The 20,566-nt window shown below is 42.7% G+C and overlaps 1 protein-coding gene across 15 annotated transcripts in view; it reads left to right on the forward strand.

Annotated features, from left to right (window-relative positions):
• LOC134344192 (calcium/calmodulin-dependent protein kinase type II delta chain) overlaps window positions 1–19,137 on the forward strand; it is a 586,032-nt gene extending 566,895 nt beyond the window's left edge. For 4 of the 15 annotated variants that reach the window (XM_063043584.1, XM_063043588.1, XM_063043586.1 and 1 more), the window contains 4 exons: window positions 2,917–2,992; window positions 13,271–13,365; window positions 13,455–13,683; window positions 17,147–19,137. In XM_063043584.1, the coding sequence (XP_062899654.1) occupies window positions 2,917–2,992; window positions 13,271–13,365; window positions 13,455–13,683; window positions 17,147–17,150 (404 nt within the window). In that variant the 3' untranslated portion in view covers window positions 17,151–19,137. Of the gene's footprint in view, window positions 1–2,916; window positions 2,993–13,270; window positions 13,366–13,454; window positions 13,688–17,146 lie in introns of those variants that run through there. The other 11 variants (XM_063043596.1, XM_063043587.1, XM_063043591.1 and 8 more) reach the window with 4 other exon arrangements.
• The last annotated feature ends 1,429 nt before the right edge of the window (window positions 19,138–20,566 follow it).

Below are 20,566 nucleotides of genomic sequence, written 5' to 3' on the forward strand. Positions count from 1 at the left end.
AGTTCTGGGCCCACCATGACACTGAGCTCTTCTTCTGCCACCTCTGTTTCTGAGCCTATTTCTTTGGCAAGGACTCCCCACCCCGCACCGATGACCCCTTCTCCTGTCTTCAACCCTCCTCCTCTTCCTGGACACCCCACTTTGGTCATCTGCCTGCTTTGGGCCTTTTCATTGCCAACTGCTGACAAGACATTAACCATCCAGACTTCAACACTCCTCTCCCCTGTTCCAACCTCACCTCTTCCAAACGCTTGGCTCTCCACTCCCTCTGCACCAATCCTAACCTCACCATCAAACCCACAGATAAGGAAGGTGCTGTAGTGGTCTGTGTACTGACCTCTCCCCTGTTGAGGCCCAGCACCAACTCTCAGAAACCTCCTCTTACTTACCCCTCGAACAGGACCCCACTAAGAAACACTAGGCCATTGGTGCTGCGTGGCCTACTTAGTTCCTCCAGCATTTCGTGTGTGTCGTTCAGATTTCCAGCATCTGCAGATTTTCTCTTGTTTGTGACCAATCTTACTGACTCTGGGGATCTCCCATCCACCACTACCAACTTCATAGTTGCTGATCCCCGCACCTCTCATTTCTACCTCCTTCCCAAAATCGACAAACCTGCTTGTCCAGGTATACCCATTGTTTCAGCTTGTTCCTGCCCCACTGAATTCATATCTGGATACCTCGATTCTGTTTTATCCCCCTAGTTCAATCCCTTCCTATCTACATCTGTGACACCTCACACAGTCTGGATCTTTTCAATGATTTCAGGTACCCTGGCCCCCATCACTTCATTTTTACTACGGATGACCAGTCCCAAAACACCTCCAATCCTCACCAGGAAGACCTCAAAGCTCTCTGTTTCTTTCAGGACACCAGACCCTACCAGTTTCCCTCCATCACCACTCTCCTCCGCCTAGCTCTAGCAGAATTTGTCCTTGCTCTAAATAATTTCTCCTTTGGCTCTTCCCACTTCTTTCAAACAAAAGGAGTAGTCATGGGCACTTGCGTGGGTCCCAGCTATGCCTGCCTGTTTGTCGGCTACATGGATCAGTCTATGTTCCAAGCCTACACTGGTGACCATCCCAAACTTTTCCTATGCTACGTCAATGACTGCATTGATGTTGTACCTGCGACTGTGCTGAACTTGTCGATTTCATCCACCATCTCATATTCACCTGGTCCATTTCCAACATTTCCCTTCCCTTTCTCAATCTCACTGTCTGTATCTCCAGAGACAGTTTATCCTCTGTCTATTATAAACCAAGAGACTCTCACAGCTACCTGGAAAATATCTTGTCCCACCCTGCTACTCGTAAAAACGCCATCCCCTTCTCTCAATTCCTCGATCTCCACTGCATCTGCTCTCAGGATGAGGCTTTTCATTCTAGAACGAAGGAGATGTCCTCCTTTTTCAAAGTAAGAGGCTTCCCTTCCTCCACCATCAACGCTGCCCTCAACCTCATCTCTTCCATTTCACACACGTCTGCTCTTACCCACTAAGGTCGGAGGGAATGGTGAAAACCCAGCATGGATGAGAGCTGGGATCAGAGGGGGGAAGGGGGTTGGTAGTGGAAGTTTCGAGTGTTCAGGGATGGTGGGCTAAGAGGAAGATGGAGTGTCCAAGGTCCCAAGAGCTGGTGGTGGGAGCTGAGAGAGACAGGATTGTGGAGTGGTGGTGGGGGAGGGCAGACAGGGATAGGGTTCCTCTTGTCCTCACCTTCAACCCGACTAGCCTCTGCGTCCAGCACATAATTCTCTGAAACATCCGCCGCCTCTAACTGGATCCTACCACCAAACACATCTTTCCCTCCTCCCCCCACTCTCTGCTTTTCACAGGGATCGCTCCCTACGCGACTCCCTTGTCCATTTGTCTCTCCCCCACTGATCTCCCTCCTAACACTTACCCTTGCAAGTGGAACAAGTGCCACACCTGCCTGAGCATCTGCGCTCCATCCGCCAGAACAAATGGGATTTCCCAGTGCCCAGCCATTTCATTTCCACTTCCCATTCCCATTCTGATAGGTCTGTCCATGGCCTCCTCCAGGATGTCAGGATAAGGCCACACTTAGGTTGTACTCTCATGTTAGCTACTTGCCCGCCCATCGCCTGCCTTTGGTGCTGCTCCCCCCTTCCTCTTTTCAGCCCAGAATATCGATTGTACTTTTTCCATAGATGCTGCCTGGCCCGCTGAGTTCTTCCAGCATTTTGTGTGTGTTAAGCGGTAGGTGAGTTATGGCTAGCAAAAGAGTATAATTTAAAAGGGTGATGATAGTGTACCTCCTCCAATGGCTTCATGTGACAGGGTGGTGGATGGCAATATGAATAGTTGGTGCATATCACAAGTGCTGGTGATGTGACACTGACCTTTAAGCTATGATAATGATAATGGCTGGGGACCCCCATCTAAAAAAGACACTGCCCAGAAGAATGCAATGGCAAACCATTTCTGCAGAAAAATTTGCCAAGAACAAGAATGGACATTGACTATGATCGCCCACGTCATACAACATGGCACATATGATGATGACGGTGTAGCTAAAGAGGCTTTTTTTTTGCAAGATATTTTTGGTATACAAGTTCTTTTAATACTTAATCATAGTATATTTAATTACATTTTATAAACAATAATAAGAAAGATACTGCACAGTTTTCTAGTTCTATTCCTTCCATTTGGTTACGTATGAATAAAATGTTTCCCTAAGTATGGGATATTATGAAACCAATTACTATTACACTGTTCAGATTTATTGAAAGCCAATTTTATAAAAGAATCTTGCTGATGATAAATTGTCCACGAGCGGGAGAAGGGTTCAGATGGCAGTAGGAAGTCTATGAACTGATTACATGACTGGAAAACAGTGCTCTTCTTAATGCCTTTGAGTATTTTTTATAATCATTTGTCATATTTATTCATAGCTCGCAAGCAAGAAATTATCAAAGTTACTGAGCAGCTGATTGAAGCCATTAACAATGGAGATTTTGAAGCCTACACGTAAGTATTCATTTTGCTTTCTTTGGTTTTACAGAGTTGAATTACAGGTTTCCCCCGCCATCCGAAGGTAGAGCGTTCCTATGAAACGGTTTGTAAGCCGAAATGTCGTAAAGCAAAGAAGCAATTACCATTTATTTATATGGGAAAATTTTGTGAGCATTCGCAGACCCAAAAATAACCTACCAAATCATGCCAAATAACACATAAAACCTAAAATAACAGTAACATATAGTAAAAGCAGGAACGATATGATAAATACACAGCCAATATAAAGTAGAAATACTTTTCCACAATCATTACTGAACTGTTCTTCGTAGCAAAAATCTCATGCAAGTGCCGTCGGCAGAAAATCTCAAGCAAGCACTGTTGGCAAGAACACTCTCTCCAGTAACCTTTAAGCTATGAAGCTACCAAATCATACCAAATAACACGTAAAAATACACAGCCTATGTAAAGTAGAAATAAAGTATGTACAGTGTAGTATCACTTACCGGAATCGGGACAGCGCCGAGCAGACTGATGATGGTGTGTTAGACTGAGTCGCCACAGGCTGGCTGGTGCAGTGGCCCCCATCCTCTGGGCCACCAACCGATACCGATCCGCGAAGCATGCAGGGGTCCAGCGGTAGCTGGGAGGTACACAGTACATCTTTAAGAAAAAAGCCGAAACAAACGTGCTAATTAATTAGGTGCCGCCCATAATTGTCGGCCCAGATCAGTGCCGATTTCCGATTGCGTTGTCTCTGATCTGGGCCGACAATTACGTGTCGGTGGCACCTAATTAATTAGCATGTTTATTTCGGCTTTTTTCTTAAAGATCTGCTGTGTGCCTCCCGGCTACCTTTCCATTCTCCGCGAATCAGTATCTGTCCGTGGCCTGGGGGTTGGGGTGGTGGGACACTGGGGTGTCATCTTGTCATCTGTTTCCATTAGAGCAGGCAGCTCATCTTCTATGACTGCTCGCCTCGATGTCGAAGGTCGAGGTTCGTTGTCTGCTGTGGCTGATGTGGAAGGCTTGCTTGACTGCTGAGCCTCGCGCATTTTTCTATCACGCAGTTCTTTAATAAGGACTCAAACCATCCTGCAAATATCTCCTAAACTGACGTACCCTTTCAAAATTAAAGTCGTACTTTATCATTACTCATTCGGTTTCAATTGTTATCCTTTTTTCTTCCAATTGCATCAACTCTTCATCTGTCAGTTCTTGGTGATGGGATGCCAAAACCTCTTCAACATCATGTTCATCAGTTTCCACAAGCCAAACTCACTTTGTCCTTACTTCATTCACTATGTCTAGTTTTACCGTAAGTGTAACACCCTTACGAGCTCTTTTAGGCTTTTCCGATAGCATAGAACTCATCTTGCAAACGGCTGCTCACAGGCTTGTGTTAAAGCAATGCCGTTCCGAATCCGGGGGAGAGTGGCTACTCGGGGCGCGCTGCCTTTTATTGCGAGCTGATTTTTTATCGCGTGCTGAATTTTTTTTTGTAACAGTGAAAACACCCTCTGAAAGCGAAAACAGGGTACTAATGTAGGTCTTTCGTAACAGTGAAGTTTCGTAAAGCGAACGTTGGAAAAGCGGGGGACACCTGTATTCATTTTTAGCTGATTTTGAAACACTATTCAATATGATATGATATGATTATGAAGACACACAGTCCTCTTTTATTGTCATTTAGTAATGCATGCATTAAGAAATGATACAATATTTCCTCCGGTGTGATATCACAAAACACAGGACAGACCAAGACTGAAAAAACTGACAAAACCACATAATTATAACGTATAGTTACAACGGTGCAACAATACCATAACTTGATGAAGAAGTCCATGAGCACAGTAAAAAGTTCAGTCTCTCAAATGTCCCACATCTCACACAGACGGGAGAAGGAAGAAAAACTCTCCCTGCCATGCCCAACCACAATCCGTCTCTGAGTCATCTGAAAACTTCGAGCCTCCGAATCAGCTCTCCAACACTGAGTACTGAGCACCATCTCTGTCTGAACGATTCGGCCTCAATCTCGGTTGCCAACAGCAGGCAAGGCCGAGGATTTTGAGGCCTTCCCTTCAGAAGATTCCCAACCGCGCAGTAACGACAGCAGTGAACAAGCGTTTCAGAAATTTCTCCAGATGTTCCTCTGTGCTTTCACGTCCGTCTCCATCAAATCAGAATTGTCCACGGCCCCTATTTAACGGATACGATATCATTTTTCACTGGAGGGCTGCGCACGCGCGGCGCGCTGCTCTCAATATTTTCATTAGATTATCCGTTCCCCTGCCTTCTCTCCATAAACTTTAATGCCCTTCCTAATCAAGAACCTATCAACCTCTGCTTTAAATATACTTAATGACTTGGCCTCCACAACCATCTGTGGTAATGAGTTCCACAGCTTCACCACCCTCTGGCTAAAGAAATTCCTCCTCATCTCTGTTCTAAAGAGATATCCTTGCATTCTGAGGCTTTGCCCTCTGGTCCTAGATTCCTTCACTATCCACAGTCTATCTAGGCTCTTCAATATTCAATAGGTTTCAATGAGATCCTTCCTCATTCTTCTAATCCCCGGCGAGTCCAGGCTCGGAACCATCAAACGCTCCTCATGCATTAACCTTTTCATTCCTGGGATGATCTGCAATGCTAACTATCTCCTTTCGTATGCAAACTTGGCCATAAAATCCATCAATTTTGTCATCCAAATCATTGACATATAATATGAAAAGAAGTGGTCTAACACCCATCCCCGTGGAACACTACTAGTCACCAGCAAACAAAAGGAAAAAGCCCTCTTTATTCCCGCTCTTTCTTTTCTGCCAGTCAGTGAAACCTCCATCTATGCTGGTATCTTTCCTGTAATACTTTACTTGTTAAGCACCTCATGTGCAGTGGTACCTTGTCAAAGGCCTTCTGATAATCCAAGTACACAACATCAACTGACTTTCCTTTGTCTGTTTGTCATTTCCTCAAAGAATTCCAACAGTCTAGTCAGGCATGGTTTCTCCTCAAGGAAACCGTGCTGACTGTGGCCTAGTTTATCATATGCCTCAAACTACCCCTAAACCTCATTCTTAGTAATGGCTTCCAACACCTTAACAATCACTGGAGTCTGGCTAACTAAATCCTTGTATTTTGCCTCCCACCCTTCTTAAAGCGTGGAGTGACATTTGCAATTTTCCATTCCTCTGAAACCATTCCAGTATCTACTGATTCTTGAAAGATGACTACTAATACCTCCACAGTTTCTTCAGCTATCTCTTCAAAACTTTGAGCAACCCTTGTGTGTAGTCTATTTGGTCCTGGTGACTTTGACTTCTTCAGTGTCTACTTTCAGACCTTTTAGCTTCCCAATCACCGTCTCCCCAGTGACAGCAACTAAACTCATTTCTGCCCATTGGCACTTTCGAATTTCTGGCATATTGCTGGTGTCTTCCACAGTGATGCAAAATACTTAAGTTCATCTGACTTTTGTTGGTCCCTCATTGCTGCTACTTAAGTCCTCGCGCATGAGATCAGACTTTGATGACAGCCTTTTAATGTGTTGTGTTTGACATCTCTAGATATGATTGTAGAATATAGGGCATTGCAGCACCAGACAAGCCAGAGTTGTGCTGATTCTGCGATTTCCCAATGACCCTGTGATTTTAGTCTCTTAGGCCAACATGTGAACATCCTTCAGGAGGTTGAACCCACAAGAAGCGTCAGCTCCAACAGGGTACCTGGTCGGGTACTGATGACCTGTACTGATCAACGGGCTGGAGTGCTCACTGATAGCTTTTTGGCAAGCTGAGATACCCACCTGCTTGAAGAAGGCTTCAATTATACCAAGAAGAACGTGGTAATCTGCCGTCAATGAATATCATCCAGTAGCACTTACACCCACTGCAATGATGTGCTTGGAGCTACTTGGATCCACTCCAGTTTGTTTACTCGTCAAAACAGGTCAACAACAGATGGCATTTCATCAGCTCTTCCCTCAACCCTGAAATATCTGGACAGTGAAGCTGCATACATCAGAATGCACTTCATTGACCTTATTTCTGCATTCAGTACTATTATCCCATCAAAACTAATCAATAAGCTCCAAGACCTAGGCCCCAATACTTTCTTGTGCAACTGGATCCTCGATTTTCTCACTTGCAAACCCCAGTCAGTTTGGATTGGCAACAACATCTCCTCCACAATCTCTATCTGTGCTTAGTCCCCTGCTCTACTCTTACTTATGACTGTGAGGCTAAGCATATCTCCAATGCCATATTTAACTTTGCTGCTGACACCACTGTCATAGGCTGAATCACAGGTGGTGACTAATGAGCATATATTAGGGAGACTGAAAATCTGACTGAGTTGAGCCGCAACACTTTTATTTACTCCATGTCAGCAAGATCAAGGAGATGATTATCGAGCACAGGAGGAGGAAACCAGAGGTCCATGAGCCATTCTCATTGGGGGACAGGGCCAGCAGCTTTACATTCCTCAGCGTTATCACTTCAGAGGAATATGTCCTGGGTCCAGCATGTCTCAGGTGTTAATGTTACAAAGAAAACACGGTAGCTGCTTTCTTAGAAGTTTGTGAAGGTTCAGCATAACAACCTAAAACTTTTACAGACTTCTACAGACGTGCTGTAGAGGTTATGTTGACTGGCTGCATCGCAGTCTGGCAATGTACTTGAATGGAAAAGCCAACAAAATGTAGTAGGTATTGTCCACTCTGCACTCCATCTACAAGTAGTGATGTGATAGGAAAGAAGTCCAGGAGCATGAGGACCCACACTACCAGGTTTAGGAACATTATTACCCCTTAACCATCAGGCTCTTGAACCAGAGGGGATAACTTCATTCACCTCAACACTGAAGGGATTAAATGTCATTATCTTAATTAGTTCAGTACGCCATTGTGAGTTGAAAGGCTTGTTCCTTTGCTGCACAGTTCTTTGCTCTATAAGAGAATGCCTAAATATGATTCTACCTAATGCTAAAGTAAGTTATTCATGACACTAAATTCTTATGGTTGCCAAGATAAGTATTTGTGTATCCCATAAACTGTTGATGTGAGTGCTACCGGGTGATAGTCATTAAGGCAACCCACTTTATTCTTTTTAGGCACTGGTATAATTGTTGAAAAGGGCATGTCTAGAGCTTTAACATTGGATTATTGTATGCAGATTTGGTCACCTTCTGACGGGAAAGATGTAACTAAGGTAGAAAGAGCACAGAGAAAATTTACAAGGATGTTGCTGAGTCTGAGTTATAAAGAAAGATTGAATAGGTTAGGACTGTATTCTTTAGAATATTGAAGATTGAGGGGAGATTTGATTTGCTAAACGTATACAAAATTATGAGGGGTCCACTTTCCATTCCCATTCCAATATATTCATCTATGTCCTCCTCCACTGTTGTGATGAGGCCACACTTAGATTGGAGGAACAACTCCTTGTATTCCATTTGGGTAGCCTCCAACCTGATGGCATGAACATAGATTTCTCAAACTTACGGTAATGCTCCCCACCACCCCCACCCCCTTCACTATGTCCCATCCCCTTTTCCCTCCCTCACCTTATTTCCTGCCCACCCATCGCCTCCCTCTGGTGCTCCTTTCCCCTGTTCGTTCTTCCATGGCCTTCTGTCTCTTTCACTAATCAAGCCAGCTCTTTGCTTCATCCTTCTCCCTCCAGGTTTCACCTATCACCTGGTGCTTCTCTCTCCCCCTCACCCGCACATTTCAAATCTACTCTTCAGCTTTTCTTCTCCAGTCCTGCTGAAGGGTTTCAACCCAAAATGTCAGCTGATTTTTTTTTCCATAGATGCTGCCTGGCTTGTTGAGTTCCTCCAGCATTTTGTGTGTGTTATAAATATGTGGCCTACAAATTACAATGGGAAATGAAAATGATGCCAAAAGGGCAATGTTACAATCGTCATGGGGGATTTCAAATGCAGATAGATTGGGAAGATCGTGTTGATTCTGAATTACAAGAGGAGGATTTCTAGAATGCCAACGAGATTGATTTTTAGAGCAGCTCATGGTTGAGCCCACCAAAGGATCAGCTATTCTAGATCAGATGTTATGCAAGAAACCTGAATTGAGACCTTAAGGTAAAAGAACCCATAGGAGAAAGTGATCATAATATGATTGAATTCACACTGAAATTTCAGAAGGAGAAGCTGAAGTCTGATATATCAATATTACGGTGGATTAAAGGGAATTACAGATGCATGCGAGATAAGTTGACCAGAATTGATTGGAAAAGAATGTTGGTAAGGATGACAACAGAGCAGCAATGTCTGGGATTTTGGGAAGCAATTTGGAAGGCACAGGATATATACATCCCAAAGAAGGAGTATTCTAAAGGAAAGATGACACTACCATGGATAACAAGGAAGTCAAAGTCAACATAAAAGCCAAAGAGAGGGCTTATAATACAGCAAAACTTAGTGGGAAGTTAGAGGATTTGGAAGTTTTTAAAACCCAACAAAAGGCAACTGGAAAAAGTCATTAAGAAGGTAAAGATGGAATACAAAAGCAAGCTAGCCAGTATTATTAAAGAGTATACCAAAAATTTCTTCAGATACATAAAGTGTAAAAGAGAGGCAAGAGTGGAAATTGGACCAATGAAAAATGATGCTGAAGAGGTAGTAACAGAGGACAATGAAATGGCAGACAAACTGAATACACAGTGGAAGTCCAGGTGTCAGGAGGCATGAAGTATGTGAAGTTGCCATAGCTAGACAAAGTTTCTTGGGAAACTGAAAGGTCTGAAGGTAAATAAGTCGACCTAGATCAGAGTGTACACCCCAGAGTTCTGAAAGAGGTGGCTGAAGAGATTGTGGGGGGCGTTAGTAATGATCTTTCAAGAATCACTAGGTTCTTAATGGTCCGCTGGATCAGACAAATTGCACAATGTCACCCCACTCTTCAAGAAGAGAGAGGGACAGAAGAAGGGAAACCATAGGCCAGTTAGTCTGACCTTAGTGGCTGGGAAGATGTAGGAGTCGATTATTAAGGATGAGGTCTTTGGGTACTTGGAGGCACTTGATAAAATAGGCCATATTAAACATGATTTCCTCAAGGCCAAATCTGTTAGAATTTTTAAAGTAATAACTAGCAGGATAGACAAAGAAAAATCACTTGATGTTGTGTGCTTGGAGTCCATGCTATTACAGGAAAGATTCTAGCATGGATAAAACAGTGGCTAATTGGCAGGAGGCAAAGATTGGGAATAAAGGGAGCCTTTTCTGACTGGCTTCTGGTGACTAGTGGTGTTCCACAGGGGCCTGGGTTGGGCCAATTCTTATTACATTATATGTCAGGGATTTGGATGATGGAATTTATGGCTTTGTTATAAAGTTTGCAGAGGATATGAAGATGAGTGGAGGGGCAGGTAGTTTTGAGAAAGCAGGGAGAATACAAAAAGACTAGATTAGGAGAATGAGCAAAGAAATGACAGATGGAATACAGTGTCGGAAAGTGTATGGTCATGCTCTTTGGTAGAAGAAATGAAAGGGTTGGCTATCTTCTAAATGGAGAGAAAGTACAAAAAAACTGATACGCAAAGGAACTTGGGAGTCCTTGTGCAGGATTCCCTAAGGGTTAATTTCCAGGTTGAGTCTGTCATGAGGAAGGCAAATGCAATGTTAGCATTCATTTCAAAAGTACTAGAATGTAAAAACAAGGATGTAATGTTGAAACTTTATAAAGCACTGGTGAGGCCTCACTTTGAGTATTGTGAGCAGTTCTGGGCCCCATAGAAAGGATGTGCTGAAACTGGAGAGGGTTTAAAGGAGGAACATGGAAATGATTCCAGTATTGGATTGCTTGTCATATGAAGAATGTATGATGGCTTTGAGCCTGTGTTCACTGGAATTCAGAAGAATTAAAACCTATCGAATGGTGAAAAACCTTACAAGAGTGGATGTGGAGAGGATGTTTCCTGTGGTGGGAGAGTCTAAGACCAGAGGAGGCAGCCACAGACTAGAAGGGTGTCTTTTTAGAACGAAGATGAGGAGGAATTTCTTTCACTACGGAGTGGTGAATCTGGAATTCTTTGCCACAGGCAGCTGTGGAGGCCAAGTCTTTATGTACATTTAAGGCAGAGGTTGATAGATTCTTAATTAGTCAGGGCATGAAGGGATACAGGGAGAAGGCAGGAGACTGGGACTGAGAGGAAAATGGATCAGCCATGATAAAATGGAAGAGCAGACTCAATGGGCCAAATGGACTAATTCTGCTCCTATATCTTATGGTCTTATGTTTCGGATGGTCGGGGTCCTTAATGACGAATGCAGCCTTCTTGAGCCACTGGCTTTGTAAGATTTTTTGATGATGGAAGGGCTCGTGCCCGTGATGGAGCTGGTTGAGTCTACAACTGTCTGAAGTTCCTACGGTCCTGTGCAGCAGCACCTCCATACCAGGTGTTCATACAATGAGTCAGAATGTTCTTCATGGTTCATCTTTAGAAATTTGTTAGAGTCTTTGGTAGCATACTAAATCTCCTCAGACTCCAAATAAAGTCTTGCCACTGACATGCCTTCATTGTGATTGCATCAATATGGTGGGCACAGTTCTCTGAGATGTTGATGTCTGTTATGTTTTGTAACTCCAAAACATAAAACTAATTGCAAGAAATACATGGAGCTGGGAGAACTTTCTTATTTTCATTTTGGTTTCTGAAGAGACTAGTGCATATGACGTCGTGGCATAATAACGTATTCCATTCACGTACTTTTACATATAACCCATAATAAGACCATAAATAAGGTTTCCTTAAGGGAAAATCTTGCCTGATGAACCTGTTGGAATTCTTTGAGGAGATTACAAGCAGGATAGATAAAGGGATGCAGTGGATGTTGTATATTTGAAATTCAGAAGGCCTTTGACAAGGTGCCACACATGAGGCTGCTTAACAAGTTAAGAGCCCATGGTACTTCAGGAAAGTTACTAACATGATTAGAGCATTGGCTGATTGGGAGGAGGCAGTGAGTGGGAATAAAAGCATCCCTTTCTGGTTGGCTGCCAGTGACTAGTGATGTTCCACAGGGGTCGATGTTGGGACCTATTCTGTTTATGCTGTATATAAATGACTTAGATGACGGAAAAGATGGCTTTGTTGCCAAGTTTGCAAATGATAAAGAAATAAATATGCAGACTATTTTCTAAACAGGGAGAAAATCCAAAAATCTGAGATGCAAAGGGACTTGGAAGGCCTTGTGCAGAACAATCTGAAGGTTAACTTACAGGTATGGTCAGTGGTGAGGAAGGCAAATGCCACGCCAGCATTCTTTTCAGGAGGTGTAGAATGCAAGAGCAGGGATGTGATGCTGAGGCTTTATAAGGCACTAGTGATCCTCACCTTGAGTATTGTGAACAGTTTTGGGCTCCTCATCTAAAAAATGATGTGCTGGCATTGGAGAGGGTTCAGAGGAGGTTCACAGAGATGATTCCAGGAATGAAAGGGTTATTATACAAGAAATGTTTAATAGCTCTGGGTCTGTACTCGCTCGAATTTAGAAGGATGAGGAGGGATCTCATTGAAATCTTTCGAATATTGTAAGGCCTGGACAGAGTAGATGTGGAAAGATGTTTCCCATGGTGAGGGAGTCTAGGAAAAGAAGGCCCTCAGTATAGAGGGGCATCTATTTAAAACAGAGATGCAGAGAAATTTTTCCTTTGGCTCCTCTGACTTACTTCAAACAAAAGCTGTAGCCATGGGCACTTGCATGGGTCCTAGCTATGCCTGCCTGTTTGTCAGCTATGTGGAACAGTCTTTGTTCCAAGCCTACACTGGTGACCATCCTGCACTTTCCCCACATTGCATTGGTGCTGCTTCTCATCAACTTCATCCACTTTGCCTCCAACTTCCACCCTGCTCTCAAATATACCTGCAATAAAGTCAACTGAAAGCGAATTAAGAAAGGTACTGAATAATGCCACAGCAGTGTTCAAGGATGACACTGGAAAACTCAAATATATCAAAGGAAAAGTAGTGTTAAATGAAAATACCACCTTCAAGTTTTGAAAAGTCCATCTGTGATAAAGCAACCTTAGAAAAGTTACTGATTAATTTGGTTTGTTTTGCACTATGGTGATAGGTTTATGCCTTTTCACCTTGAAAAAAACAATTGTTTACAATTTGATATTTTATTATATGTTGATATTTCAGTGTGCATTATGTATTTGACTTTTTGGCCTTTCAGTTGAGCATTCTCCCAAATATATCAAATGGAAGATGAGTGGAATCTTCTTTATATAGTTTAACAACTTTAACATTTGGAAAATTATTGTATTTTTAGGAAGATTTGTGATCCGGGCCTAACTGCATTTGAGCCTGAAGCACTTGGTAACTTGGTTGAAGGAATGGACTTCCATAGATTCTACTTTGAAAATGGTACAAGACATGAACGCTATTTTTGTTTTGTAAAGAATTAAGTGTTAGTATGGTTTTCATGAATTAATTTTGCATTTCATTTTCTGTAGCTCTGTCTAAGAATCAGAAGCCAATTCACACCATCATATTGAACCCCCACGTCCACTTGATTGGTGATGATGCAGCCTGCATAGCATACATCCGGCTCACTCAGTACATTGACGGCAGCAGCTTGCCGAAAACCATGCAAACCGAGGAAACCAGAGTCTGGCATCGCCGGGATGGCAAGTGGCAAAACGTTCATTTCCACCGCTCAGGATCCCCCTCTATACCGATCAAGTAAGTTGCCTTTCTATATTGGCATCACAGAAAAAGAGTTTGTGCTTCATGCTACAATAACATGAGAAATATTCTAGTTATGCAAGTACATTTCTGAATTGTTTTAGTCATGTAATTGATTTCAATACTTAAGAGAAATTTGGATAGGTACATGGATGGGAGGGTTATGGTCCATATGCAGGTAGATGGCACTAAGCAAAATAATAGTTCTGCACAAACTAGATGGGCTGAAGGGCTTGTTCCTGTCCTTTCGTGTTTTATGACTCTATGAAAGATTAATTTTGAATATTACAACAGTACAATACAGTACAGTGCAGGTTCTTCAGCCTACAATGTTGTGCCAACCTTGTAGCCTGTGACAAAATCAATCTAATCCTTCCCTCCTGCACAGCCCTACATTTTTCCTTTACCCACATGCCTTTCTAAAAGTCACTTGAATGTCCCTAATGTATCAGACTCTGCAACTACCCTCAGTACCTCCCATTCTCTGTGCAGAAAAACTTACTTCTGACATCTCCCCTAAACTTTCCTCTGAAGGATGTCCTCTGCTATTAGCCATTATCACCTTGGATAAAAGGCACTGTCTATTCACTCTCTCTCTGCCTCTTATCATCTTATACACCTCTATCAAGTAACCTCTCATCCTTCTTCATTCCAGAGAGGAAGGCTCTAGCTTGCTTAACCTTTCCTCATGAAACACTCTCTGATCCAGGCAACATTCTGGGAAATCTCCTCTGTAACATCCCTAAAGCCTCCACATCCTTCTATAATGAGGCAACCAGAACTGAACACAGTAGTTCATGTGTTCTAACCAGAGTCTTATAGAGCTAACTTGAGTCTCTTGAAATCAATCCTCGGACTAACGAAGGCCAACACACCATATGCCTTCTTAACCAAGCTATCAACATGTGTGGCAAATTTTGAGGGATTGATAGGCACGGACCCCAAGATCCCTCTGTTCCTCCACTCTGCTGAGAATCCTGCCAATAACCTAGTTCTACATCCTAGTTTGATGTTACAATATTTATCACTTAACACTTTTCTGAATTGAGCTCCATCTGCCACTTTTCATATGCCTTCACACCATGAGACCAAAACACTCAGTACTGTTTGTCCATCCGTATAGTGCCAACAGATTGCAATAATATCGATGTCTCACTTCTTTTAAAAAGAATCCCTTCTCTGATCCTTTAACTTTGAAGTGTGTCACAACATTAAGTAATTTTACTTATTTACTGATTGGGTGATGTTTAAACCTTCCCTATTTTTGGCATTACTATTGCCACTAGAGCTGTGAGAAACAAAGTAACAAAGTAAATTCTTTCACATGATGTTACAGGTCATTCATTTCCCACCACGTATGGCATAATTTGGAACATTTGTACTTCTAAAGATTTCCGCATATATAAAAAATCTAATCTATGATTATCATGTGTGTTGAAAAATTATCATCCCAGGCATGTGCTGAAACATCAGAGTTCCCATTATCATTCATAGCGTGTGCTGAAACATCAGAGTTTCCATCGTCATCCACAGCATGCTGATGCATCAGAGTTCACATTATCATGCTTAGTGTGTGCTGAAACATCAGAGTTCCTATTATCATTCATAGTGTGTGCTGAAAAATTGGAGTTTCAGTCATCTCCATCCTTGGAGTAGCTGGCACCATTTTTAAAGCAACTCTGCCTTGGCAAACTCATGGGTTCTTGAACAAGGTTCCTCCTTTAAATCATTTTATGAAAAACAGATTATTTACCTCTGTGAGACCTGTTTGTGCACATTGACAACCAGGTTCGCTTCTATTACAATAGAAACCATAGAAACTACAGCACAGAAACAGGCCTTTTGGCCCTTCTTGGCTGTGCCGAACCATTTTCTTCCTAGTCCCACTGACCTGCACACGGACCATATCCCTCCATACACCCCCCATCCATGTATCTGTCCAATTTATTCTTAAATGTTAAAAAAGAACCTGCATTTACCACCTCGTCTGGCAGCTCATTCCCACCACTCTCTGTGTGAAGAAGCCCCCACTAATGTTCCCTTTAAACTTTTCCCCCCTCACCCTTAACCCATGTCCTCTGGTTTTTTTCTCCCCTTGCCTCAGTGGAAAAAGCCTGCTTGCATTCACTCTATCTATACCCATCATAATTTTATATACCTCTATCAAATCTCCCCTCATTCTTCTACGCTCCAGGGAATAAAGTCCCAACCTATTCAATCTTTCTCTGTAACTGAGTTTCTCAAGTCCCGGCAACATCCTTGTAAACCTTCTCTGCACTCTTTCAACCTTACTTATATCCTTCCTGTAATTTGGTGACCAAAACTGAACACAATACTCTAGATTCAGCCTCACCAATGCCTTATACAACCTCATCATAACATTCCAGCTCTTATACTCAATACTTTGATTAATAAAGGCCAATGTACCAAAAGCTCTCTTTACGACCTTATCTACCTATGACGCCACTTTTAGGGAATTTTGTATCTGTATTCCCAGATCCCTCTATTCCACTGCACTCCTCAGTGCCTTACCATTAACCCTGTATGTTCTACGTCACTGTCTACTACACCTCCAATTTTTGTATCATCAGCAAACTTGCTGATCCAATTTACCACATTATCATCCAGATCATTGATATAGATGACAAATAACAATGGACCCAGCACTGATCCCTGTGGCACACCACTAGTCACAGGCCTCCATTCGGAGAAGCAATTCTCTACTACCACTCTTTGGCTTCTTCCATTGAGCAAATGTCTAATCCAATTTACCACCTCTCCATGTATACCTAGCGACTGAATTTTCCTAACTAACCTCCCATGCGGGACCTTGTCAAAGGCCTTACTGAAGTCCATGTAGACAATATCCACTGCCTTCCCTTCATCCACTTTCCTGGTAACCTCCTCGAAAAACTCCAGTAGATTGGTCAAACATGACCTACCATGCACAATGCCATGTTGACTCTCCCTAATAAGTCCCTGTCTATCCAAATGCTTGTAGAATGTCCATTGCTTTTAAGGTACAATAATTGCAAAAGGATTTGATGAATCAGGAGTACTTTTCCTCTAATTTAAAATGTCTAGAGCAATGAAAATGTCAGCTGCAAGAGAAGTCAGTAGGCTTTCTGTAATCTGGCTGTAGGGAAGACTGTGATTCTCACGTTTATGGAAAAGATGAATAGCAGTGAAGGGAAGTTAACTATCAAGCGTAATGGTCAGAAGTCCATTTAAAAACATCCATCCTGAGAGGAGATGAAATTAGAGCAGAAATTAATTTCTATGTTGACTGTCACAAAGGATATTTAAAAATATGTTTCTTGGTTGTGATTGTGAAAACAGTGTTGGGAGTGACAGTGAAAGACTGAGATGTTAAAGGAATTGAGAATTGTTAATCTAGATTAGTCTTGTCCATGTTTTGGGATGGTTGAAAATCGAATTTCATTTCTGTGCTTTGTTCCAGCTAAAGGAAATGGTGCCACTGCTGGATTCACAGCGCTGATTATGAACTAGAAGATTACAATCATACTCTAGGCACTTCCAGTTTATTTTAACGCATGTTTCTGAATGCATGATGCTCTGATGGTGCACTTGTGACATGTCCTTTGCTGTTAATCCTGTAAATTTTTGTTTTCACTTCATAGGAATATATGTTACATACAGAATGAAACCAAAGGAAGGAAAAATATTGAGAGTACTTTTTAATTATTTATGCCAGGTTTCTTAACTTGATATAATTGTAAACATCTAAATAAAAACTTATTTTTTTCTGGATTTCACGTATTTTAAAAACTAATGTACCCCCTAATTATTATAAGAAAACATTGTAAGTGGCACATATTCTTATTCTCTTACTGTAGAAATACTTTTATAATAAATATAGAAGGGGATCTCCTTAAGGTGGCAGGGCACAAATCTACTTACTTCCAAAAGTTGTTTTACAACTAGAGTTTACCAGTCAGGGCTGACTCTTATCAGCCTGAAGGGACACCTACTGAAGTAGCTGAACAGCCATTTCATTCATTGCTTTATTCCCAGCTGAAACATATGGAAATTTATGTGAATTCTAACGTGCTGACTGTTTAACTAATCAGTGTCAATGTCCAGTATCGTTTTCATGTTGACACTTCATTTTTATTCACTCTGGGTGCAATATATTTCAGACAATCAAGCTTGCTTTATATGGTGATGTGCAGATCGTGATTTGAGTCAAATGCTTTGGTGGAAATAGGGTTAGTTTTTTGTGAACTATGTTAACCTACTATTGGTAGTTACTCATAGTATTAGATTTAATAAAAATAAAACACAGAGCCATTGAATATATACACCAAATATAGTGGATCTCTCTGATTAACATGCATCAGTTATATAAGAACTTCCTTGCCTAGGCAGCTGATCAAACGGACATAATATTTTAAATTTTCTTTTTCCTGAGAACACAGAAATCGTCGTTTTGAGGTCATCCATGAGTAATTTCATGTTGATACTTTGTAATCTGAATTTTGCTTCTGCTTCCGTGTACTTGTGAGATGTTCTTGTAAAGATTCAAGTTACCAGATATATATCCCTTTTTAGGAAGAACGTTTCCTCCTCGTTTCTTTGCTGCTTCTGTACTTAGAGGATTATACTATAATGCATGCTATCTCAAGTGGTGTTTTCTGTGATTGTCAGCATCCATGACTCACATTCCTGGCAGAATTAATTTACTCGTATTATTTTTTCTTGCACGTTCATTCGTCACCCCAAAAATTAATATGCTTAGCTGCTGTTGCTGGTAAAATAGATGGCAATAAAGTGTACCCATTACCCATGGATTCAGATATTGTGTTTAAATGAGCATGTATGTTTAATGCGCCATATTAATCTGCCAATAAGTTCAATGGAAAAATAGGGAAAACCTTTATTTTATTGGTGACTGGCTGTAGTAACATTGCAGTATAAATACCTGTATGTATTATCTCGAAATTTTAATACCACATAGCGAGCACGACTGTCTTCCACACCAGTTCTGAAGAGCGGTGATTGTTTTTTCCACCACAATTGAAACGATTACTTGGGTTCTGTCACTTTGCAAAGCTGCTGTTTATCATGGGACACAGTGTACAAGATACTTGCCATAATGGTAAACGATTGATCTGTTAAAACAAAATAAATTTCTGATTATTTCTCCTGATTGCCTTTTCTCTTCAAATAGTTCTTTTTAAAATGAAACATGTCCTAACTAAGGTTTTTACTTTGTTAATTGAGCTTCTTTGGTTTTTTTAAGTGTCTGTAAGATGGTCTCAAGAGTTTAGTGTAAAGAAAAGCATTTCCTGCTTTTGTAATCTCACTGTGTTTTAATGGGGTAAGACAATGCCAATGCCAATACCACATTTCAGAAGAACTCATTGGTTTTGATGTGCTTTTGGATGTAATAAGGATTTAAAATAGTGCCATGTATTTGCAGAAATTAAAACACAAACTGCTGGGAAAGCCCAGCAGGCCAGGCAGCATCTGTGGTGTACTTGTGCATGAATCGCAAAACATTGGTTTACAGGTGTCACAATGGGGTGCTGGGAATGGACCCAAATGCAAGACACAGACACTGAAGTACAAAGAACAGGACTTGACCAGAGTAGGGATGTAACAGGATACAGACAAGGTGCAGGGACAAGAACGCAGGCTAGGGCTTGGACCTCGAGCCAGAGACTGGACAAGGACCCAGAACCTGGGTCTTGCCTCGGGCTCGGGCCCCAGAACCAGGCATGGATATGACATGACTGCAGGACTGGAGGCTGGGGGCTTGAGGCTTGAGGCTTGGAGACAGGCTTGGGGTCTTGAGGCTTGAGGCTTGGAGTCAGGCTGGGGTCTTGGTCTTGAGGTTTGAGCTTGGAGACAGGCTGGGGTCTTGGTCTTGTGGCTTGAGCTTGGAGACAGGCTGGGGTCTTGGTCTTGAGGCTTGAGCTTGGAGACAGGCTGGGGTCTTGGTCTTGAGGCTTGAGCTTGGAGACAGGCTGGGGTCTTGGTCTTAAGGCTTGAGCTTGGAGACAGGCTGGGGTCTTGGTCTTGAGGCTTGAGCTTGGAGACAGGCTGGGGTCTTGGTCTTGAGGCTTGAGCTTGGAGACAGGCTGGGGTCTTGGTCTTGAGGCTTGAGCTTGGAGACAGGCTGGGGTCTTGGTCTTGAGGCTTGAGCTTGGAGACAGGCTGGGGTCTTGGTCTTGAGGCTTGAGCTTGGAGACAGGCTGGGGTCTTGTTCTAGAGGCCTGCAGGCTGGGGTCTTGGGTCCAGGGTACTTCGAGGCTTGGGTATGGACCCCAAGCCAAAAACTGGGCAAGGACCCAGAACCTGGGACTTGACTCGGGTTCAGACTCCAGAACTAGGCGAGGACGAGATGAGGCTACAGGACTGGACATGGCATGGGTGTGGAACTCCTGGGTAGGGCGAGATGCAAGGACAGGTAAAGGCACATGGACAGGGCTCGGATAGGACTGGACTAGGCACGGACTGGACGAGGGCCTTCAGGAGCATGGAGCCTTGGACTAGAAGAGACAGGAGCACGGACCACAGAGCCAGGACCCCTCCTTGGGAACAGGATGTAGGGCCGGCACTCACACACATAACACAGAGCTAGGACCTCTCCTTGGGAACAGGACATAGGGCCAGGACTCATACACAGAACGCTGAACATGAAGAGACGGATCCCAACACAAGATGGCAGCAAACGGCCAGACCTACCTAGCGAAGGCATGGACACAGAGAGACAATTCCACACAACGAAAGACAGTTCCTTATCTTGACCTAACAAGGCTCTAGTCGTGCTTCGGTGGTAAGGCTTCAGCAGGGTATACAGGCGGGGTATCCAGGCTAGGTGAGCAGGCAGAGAGTCAGGCAAGGGGGGAAAAGA

The sequence above is a fragment of the Mobula hypostoma genome, chromosome 3 (genome assembly GCF_963921235.1).
Source record: "Mobula hypostoma chromosome 3, sMobHyp1.1, whole genome shotgun sequence".
NCBI classification, from domain to species: Eukaryota; Metazoa; Chordata; class Chondrichthyes; order Myliobatiformes; family Myliobatidae; genus Mobula; species Mobula hypostoma.